At 38.6% G+C, this 8,880-nt stretch overlaps 1 protein-coding gene across 1 annotated transcript in view; it reads left to right on the plus strand.

Moving 5' to 3' along the window:
• Positions 1-1,431: 1,431 nt before the first annotated feature.
• Positions 1,432-8,880, plus strand: part of LOC118761500 — a gene marked incomplete at its 3' end in the record, with an annotated part of 11,728 nt that continues 4,279 nt past the window's right edge. Inside the window, exons 1-3 of the mRNA XM_036499492.1 lie at positions 1,432-1,730; positions 3,097-3,132; positions 3,692-3,949. Coding sequence (XP_036355385.1) covers positions 1,700-1,730; positions 3,097-3,132; positions 3,692-3,949 — 325 coding nt within the window. The remainder of the gene's footprint in view (positions 1,731-3,096; positions 3,133-3,691; positions 3,950-8,880) is intronic.

Raw genomic sequence — 8,880 nt, forward strand, 5'->3', positions numbered from 1 at the left:
GTTTTTACTCAACATAGCCCCCAGCTCCACACATATAAACCCAAAATACCAATTAAGCTCCTTAACAGCACTAACCCCCATAACTCCAACTATAATTCCACTTCTAACACCTGATCCTTAAATTTACCACAACGCCCAACTTGTAAAAATAGAGAACAACACAGAAGATACCACCGGACACAATAATCATCATATTTTACATCTCTACAGCACCACCCTCAACTCCTTAACAAGCACTGATCTTAACGCCAGCAATAAAACCAAACTTAACACCGATTCCTCACTAAATAGCAATCCCCTCTTAAGGTCATCCAGAACATCCCCTACAGATCTACGCTGCCGCAGACGCCCAGCCTCCTGTCATTTAGATAACCGCTGTCTCACAAGAAACGTAGTTTATAGTGTACAGTATCATATGCCAACAGTAACTCCATTTCTATTGACTCATGTAGCATCACCTTCAAAGCTAGAGTGAGCGACCACTGCTCCAGCTTCAAGTCCCAAACAGAATCAACGGCATGTCTTTACCTCAGCTTTTCAATTAACAAAAAAGTTTGATTCAACTCTTTACATTCTCAAGGGGTCCATTGTCACCCACGCCAAGCCATACATCAGCTATAATAACAAGTTTGATCCCTGCACAGCCGAGATCTTGGCTACTTTGCAATCCACGAACTATCTTAATGAACGCAATAGTATAATATCTACCTACAAACATCGGTCACTAAATCTATTCTCAAAATACAAATAATAACAAACCCAGCCCGCTTTTTCTCCCCTAACTTTTATAAATTTTCCCTCTTTTTCGTAAACTTATAAGTACATACGCCATTATGCACTACACCACTTCGTACTGTAAACACGCTCAACACACACTATATACATTCCTCTATTGAAAAAAACCTATAGTAGCCGCCACGATTCTTCCCCTCCTTTTCTTACTTTCTACATGCATATATATTTTTCTCCCCACCACCCCACATTGACCAAAAGCATTTCCCCACCCTTTTCCCTCCATATTATTTTTTATAATGCCACACTCTTTGCTAATTTTTGTGATTAAGTCACCGGTCAAATGACGATGCTTAAATTAATCACTCTATCTTGCTTTCTTCATACGCACTTTCTTTCCCCCCCTTGATCAAAAATATTTTCCCCGCCTCCTCCATCCAAATTATCTTTTTTACAAATACCACTCCCCTTGCTAATTTCTGTGATTCAGCCAAAACAGATCTATTGATTATAACCGATCATATGCCCTTGCTTAAAATCCTTTTTTCTCTCACTTCCTTATATTTTCTTGCTCTTTTCCCTTGTTTTACATTAATATTCTCCTCCCTTTCTGTGCTCTCTACACATTTCGATTGAATATTCCATGCGGCAACATGTACCTACTTGCGACAATGTAACCTTTAATTGAATCAGGATATCCTTGTCATAAAGACTAGCCTGCGTTATATATCTCGCTTGGATATTTACCACCTCTGAGATTCTGCTCGCTATGAAACATATCTAGCCCAGATCTTATCTACTCTATGCTATAACTCTTATTCGCACACCTGCAATCATGGTCACCTACTGTGAAATATAAAAGAACATGTTACGAAGTTGATATAATGATTCTCCTTCATTAAGAAGATAAATTTAAATTAGTAACATCTGGTTCTTGACAGTCATTTCTACCTAGAAAACAGACAGGATGCTGCAGAGGAATTACCTTCAAATTATTTGTATGTAAACGTTTTATTGTATAATTAATATATTACGTTTTTAATTATTTAAGAGTTAAACCATCACGACTATATATATGTGTGTGTGCGTGTGTGTGTGTGTGTGTGTGTGTATAGATAGTAGATAGATAGATAGATAGATAGATAGATAGATAGATAGATAGTAGATAGATAGATAGATAGATAGATAGGTAGATAGATAGATAGATAGGTAGATAGATAGATAGATATATAGATAGATAGACAGACAGATAGATAGAGATATATGTGTGTATGTGTGTGTGTGTGTATAGATAGTAGATAAATAGATAGATAGATAGATAGATAGACAGACAGATAGATAGAGATATATATATGTGTGTGTATGTGTGTGTGTGTGTGTGTGTGTGGTGTGTGTGTGTGTGTGTTGTGTGTGTGTGTGTGTGTGTGTAGAAGGTTGAAAAGTAACACACGAGTTGACATGTATAAGGAAAATAAGGCAAGGTAGAAAATGCTAAAATAATTTTATCATGAAATACATTTTGTAAAGGAATAGATCACCAGGAAGGATGTGGTCAACTTTCATTATATATTTGGTTATATAATCTGCGTTCCGCATACAGAAGGAAGTGCTACAAAACTTGTCATCGTCTTATTTTAAATCAATGCCTATTCAGTGAGTAATTTTCACACCAAACTTATATTCTATGATCTGGTTAAATACGTATTAGACTATATTTCCCAACGGATACCTGATAAGTCCAAAACATGTTCGGATTTAACCCCAAACCTACAAAACATTAGATTCGTTCCCCCACTGCTTACTTCTATATCATTTTTAATCAATTTCAATTTCGGAATGTCTCTCCCTTCCATTTCTTCACAACGGTTATCTTAAAATCAGATAATTGTTTTTCTCTCTCCATTGCATGCGTAATTCCAGTTAATTTAACATTCTTTTTGGTTCACTACATTCGCTCTTTATCCCGCTCTTAATATATGTAATACTTTCACTAAAGTTTCTGAAGTGTCTAGAATTTTCTATTCCAAGAAATACTGATGCTTCTTATCTCGATTGAAACAACATTTCCTTTTATTTCTTCATCTTCTCCTCTTTCTATCTCTGTTCCTCTCTCTTTATCTCGCTCTCACCCCTCCTCTCCCTCTCCTTTTGTTTATCTTTCTATCCCTCTCCAATTTATCGCTCTCCCTCATTATTTCAATGGATAATTTTATGCTGATGTAGTGGTGGTCTTCGTCGTATTTGTTATCGAATTATGCTTGTAGAACTTCTCTTTCCTATTCATTTCATCTTTATTCTTTGTAAATGAATGTTAAACGTGAATATGAAATATGAAATGTTTTACAAAATAAATTTTCGTTGCAGTTCTCTTCTACATCTCATTGACATTTGGAAATGGACGTGAGTAGATTTATATCAATATATAGACCTATATCTATGAAAATTATGAAAATCATTACACAAACATTTAATTTATAAATTCAATACAGGAAAATATTTTCCTCTTCAAAGTAAATTAGTTGAAAAGAAAATTTATAATTTTTAGTTCAATACAGCCGCATGATGACGAATTCACTTCTTAACATAATTTCCATTGATTATAATTCAGTTTTTCGTCAGTTTGTAAGCATTTTCTTAAATATAACAAAGTGCTGACATTGGGGCAAACTTTACAACACACAACCGTTAAGCATTATAGAACATAGCATATGAGTAATTTAAATATGAGAATTAATTAATTAAAAACTCATTTGCAGTCATTTTGATTAAACAGATAATATATTCCAAGATGCTTTGTACCTACACTATGGTAGTAACAACTTTATCACTTCTTCCTGGTAAAAATATCAATATTGATCCTCAAACTTTTAATATTCTATTTCTTTATATTATCTATTTTCACAATCTTTAATTTTCCTCGTCCTATTTTGGTTGTTTAATTTGTCTGGCTTTGTTACAGTTGAATATCTGAAGTATTTTATAAAAGTACAACACTGTGATCTGAAAGATGGTAAAACATTGATGAGACTTGACGTGGATAACTCCAGCTGTTCGAAGAGGTGTTTTGAAATTTCTACATGCAAATCCTTCGTGAGTAGAGCGATAAATCCAAGCTGTATTTTATACGAAGATGACACATCAGAGAAGACACTAATAAAAGCAAATAATACCTATTTTTATCAGTTAAGAAGAACTGTGCCGACCAAGTATAGAGACGGTAAACAAATTTATTTCATTCCTTGACTTGTATTCTATGTTTTAGTCGAAAGAGAGACAATACTGTCGTCATTTGAAAAGTCTCTACGATTTATCTGGTCAATGTAGAATGGTATCTGTAGATAAAAAATTGGTTGTAGAGTTTTCGTTCCAGAGTGTCATGGTTCTAATAAAGTTTTGATTGATGCGTTTAGCACACATTTTCGGATTGAGACACAAGATTGTTAAAGAGAGTAGTAGTAGTAGTAGTAGTAGTAGTAGTGGTAGTAGTTGTAGTAGTAGTAGTAGTAGTAATAGTAGTAGTAGTAGTAGTAGTAGTAGTAGTGATTTTTAAAAAATTTTCTCTACTATAATTACAATACTTGAAATTCAATTCTGTTTTGACACGTCATCAGTTGCAAAGACACTGCTTATATACCCAATATTACTAACGGTTTAGGGTAGAGGGGGATGGTTTTATCAGTCATCATTGACAGTTAGAAACAGTTAGAATTTTTTTAAAAAGCAAGAAACAGGATTAGGTTCATCCGCGGGAAGAAAAGCCTACAGAAAAGACCACGGAAACCCCAGGCAGGGAGGAAATAAACACATGAGAGCAATGTGCTCTCTCTCTTTTACGATTTACAGGATCATGCTTAAAATGGTTTCGTCACTCGCGCGCACCATCTTTGCTACATTCACCCACCTTATTTTGAAACTTTCGTGAGACAAAACCTGCCTCTCCATTCTCACCTTCCTTTTCAAGTGGTACTTGAAAAAGTTGATGAGCGATTGGCCTGATAGATAGATAGATAGATAGATAGATAGATAGATAGATAGATAGATAGAGATAGATAGATAGATAGATAGATAGATAGATAGATAGATAGATAGATAGATAGATAGATGATAGATAGATAGATAGATAGATGGATTGATTGATGGATAGATAGATGGATTGATGGATAGAGAGAGAGAGAGAGATTGAGATAGAGATACAGAGAGAGTGTGTGAGAGAGAGTGAGAGAGAGAGTGAAAGATAGATAGATTCACCCTATAATTCAACCCATAATTGCCCACGGGCATATGGCATAGTGGTTAAGAGCACGGGCTACTAACCCCAAGACTCCAAGTTCGATTCCAAGCAGTGACCTTAATAATAATAATAATAATAATAATAATAATAATAATAATAATAACAACAACAACAACAACAACAACAACATCGAAAAATACCTTAGGAATGAGAACCCAGGTTCGAAAATCCCCAAGACACCTGAAGAAGGCTGGAGGGTATATCAGCCGAAACGCTGTGTTAACAACAAGCAAGAACAATCAGCCATCCCCTGTATATCATCATCTGAAATCCAGATATAAACTGCTATCCTTGAATGCCCGTAGTTTATGCAACAAGGTGCATCTTTTTGTCTCCTACGTCAAAAGTATCAACCCAGATTTCATCACAGTCACGGAAACGTAGGCACACTCTGCACTCTGTGATGGAGTTTTCAGCATAGCCGGCTACAACCTGTTCCGCAAAGACCGCATTAATCGCCGTGGAGCGGGTGTGATGATTTATGTTCGATCAAGTCTATCGACAATCCCCTGTGATGATTTGAACCAATCTCAGCAGGAGGTATTTTTCTGCAATGTACACATGACCATGTCAACACTTCTGCTCGGAGTCGTTTACCGTCCTCCAAATTATCGCCAAGACGCACAGCTTTTTGATATCCTCAGGGCGGCTGCCATGAAAACAGCCACATATGTGTATGTTGCGGGGGACTTCAATTTCCCTGAGATTGACTGGGAGGCCTTCCGTTGGCCGCAAAGTGCAGACGTTTTCCTTGAACTGGTGCTGAATTCAAATTGGTCCCAAGTTGTTACCTCCCCCACAAGGGGTAACAACACTTTGGATCTGCTACTTACCGCTTCTCCTGAAACAATCATTAGTGTCGCTACCGAAGAACCTTTGGGTAACTCTGATCATTCCATGATCGTGGCCGACTTGTCTCTGATTGGTTGTAACAAAAAACACAACCATCTTCAGATTGCTCGCTTTGACTGGAATAAAGCAAACTGGAGCTCTTATTGTACTGAGCTGCAACGCCCAAACTGGCGCGAATTTTATGCCTCTGGAGATGTGGACACTATACTCCAGAACATTCTGAATTCAATATGGGCAGCATGTGCAGCATCAGTACCACACAAGCACAAAAAACCACCCAATAGTGCAATTTGGGAGACTGCAGCAGTCCGACTTGCCAGGAAAGAACGCCGTAATGCTGAACGGGAATACAAATTGCACAAATCAGAGAGCAACAGGAAAAAGCGCAATAGGTCAGCCAACCACCTCAAGCAGGTGACAAAAAAGTCAGTGCTTGAATTTGAACAACGCATTGCAGCTAACCCTGACAGCAAAGGGTTCTGGAAGTATGTGCACTCAAAGCATAGACCCCACTCTCCAGTTGGTCCCCTTCGCAATCCCCACACAGGACAAATTACTGGCAATCCCGAAGAATGTGCAGAAATCATTGCTGGATGCTATGCCGGCATCTTTACTGTCGAAGATCAAAATGTTCCATCTTCATCACCACTGACATCGGACTCTATATCTTCTATGCAATTTACACCAGCAATGCTGCAACGCCACCTAAAGAATAAACGCAATTATGCCTCTCCTGGTCTCGATGGTGTTACATACCTACTTCTCAAACGCGGTGGGTACTTTCTTCTAAGCCAACTTTCTCTATTCTTCCAATTCTGTCTTGACAATGGTGTTACTCCAGAACAGTGGAAAACTGCCAGTGTCATCCCTCTGTTCAAAAAAGGCGACCGCACATCGCCTGTCAACTATCGCCCCGTCAGTCTTACTAGCTGCATCGCCAAACTGATGGAATCCTGTATCAGAGAAACCCTCTGGAACTTCTGGAAGTCTCACAGCCTCATCCAGCCGTCACAATTCGGATTTATTCCTAACTCCAGCTGCTGTAATAAGCTCATCGAGTTTCTTGAGGACGTTACCCAAATCACTGATCGCGGATCCTGGGTGGATGTTGTTTACCTGGACTTTGCTAAGGCTTTTAACTCTGTGCCACACAAAAGACTTATGGTGAAGCTTTCTGCGTTGGGTGTAAGAGACGAACTCTATAACTGGTTAAAGTCCTTTATTTTCGGCCGAAAAGAGGTTGTCACAGTTCTAGGACAGCACTCTTTGCCCTAGAAGATGACATCTGGTGTGTCGCAAGGATCTGTTCTTGGCCCCCTTTTATTTGTTGCATATGTTAATGACATAGATGCCAACTTAAAGAATGCCACAGTGCTGAAATATGCAGATGACATCAAGCTGTACCTCGAAATAAAGAGGTCAGATCCTGTACACTATGAATCTCTATTGCAAGCAGACCTGGACACAATGCAGCAGTGGATCATGGACTGGCAACTCAAGCTGGCTGTGGACAAATGTACCACCATGCATTTTGGGAGGAGAAACCCAGCGTCCACCTACTCCCTCCACAACACTAGTCTCAAAAATTCTTCAAGTGAACGTGACCTGGGTGTTATTGTCGACAGTGATTTGCGTTGGACAAAACACATCGCTAAAATTGTCAAGAAGGCTGAGGGTGTCTTGGCATCACTCACCAAATCCTTTGTGAGCCGCTCTCCGGCTATCTATCTGCGGCTTTATATAGCTATGGTAAGACCTCACCTGGAATTTGCATCACCGGTCTGGAACCCCTATCTTGCCCAGGACATCAATCGTCTGGAAGCCGTTCAGCGACGTGCAACCAAAAGAATACCCTCCATCAGGCATTTGCCATATCCTGAACGCCTTACTTCCCTGGGCATGGACACATTGAAACTCCGACGTCTGGCAGCTGACTTGGCAGACACCCATGTTAAAATTATAAACCATCGCACAAACAATAACTCTGAGCACCTCTTCAAACTCCACCCATCTAACACCCGTGGACATATTTACAAAGTAAGAAAACAGCACAGTTCCCATGACTTCAGGAAACATTTTTTCACGCTGAGAGTTGCTGAAGCATGGAACAAACTGCCGGCATCGGTTGTTAGTTGTCGGAGCACTGCATCCTTCAAAACTTCCATGCTTCCTGAGATTCGCCAACACTACACTTGATTTTCTCCCCTCCATACACACACAAGCATGTATCTGACTCATACACTGTTCACTTTCCAGACATTTCTACATTACTGCATGTACTTTATATGCACTTTCTGACAAGTTGTGGTGCACCTGAGCACTGTATACAATAATTTCATTATTATTATTATTATTATTATTATTATTATTATTTAAGATGAGGACAAATATCCGTCGAATGTAAATAATGTAAATAATGTTAGCCTAATAGTTTCTAGTGAGCAAGCTTTGATCTTGTATCGCCAATATGAAACCTTCAGTCCCTGCTTTCAGCCCTGAGCTTCTCAGCTACTGATGGTATATACCAGTATTTCGGCTTCGAAGTATATACCATCCATGCAGGGGCTTCTCGCTCCACTGCTCCTCAATTTTTTTCTGTCTATTCTTTTGTGCAGTCTGATTGATTCGTTTTAATTATTTGGTGGAAATGGTTACAGGTTCTTCATCTAATTCAGAGTTGATGCCTAGTTTCCTTGCGAATGTGTGCAAGCTTCCTTGACAATAGAGCGTGTTTTTTGTTTACTGTTTTCTTGTTTGCACGAAATAAATACTTGTTCATTGCTATAGTGGAGGTCTTATAGCACAGTTCTACCTACATCGTTCTTCTTCCCCCATTACTTCTAGGTATGTACAGACGATCAACGTCTGTTTTGAGATTGTGTATATTTTTAGATATTAGTAGTTTTCTTGTCTTTCTGTTCAGGTGTAGGAACTCTGTTAGATTCCAGTTAATGATGTTAAAACTGTATTGGACTACTGGAAGTGTTAGGGTGTTAATGGCTTCG

The sequence above is a fragment of the Octopus sinensis genome, unplaced genomic scaffold (assembly GCF_006345805.1).
Source record: "Octopus sinensis unplaced genomic scaffold, ASM634580v1 Contig14296, whole genome shotgun sequence".
NCBI lineage: Eukaryota > Metazoa > Mollusca > Cephalopoda > Octopoda > Octopodidae > Octopus > Octopus sinensis.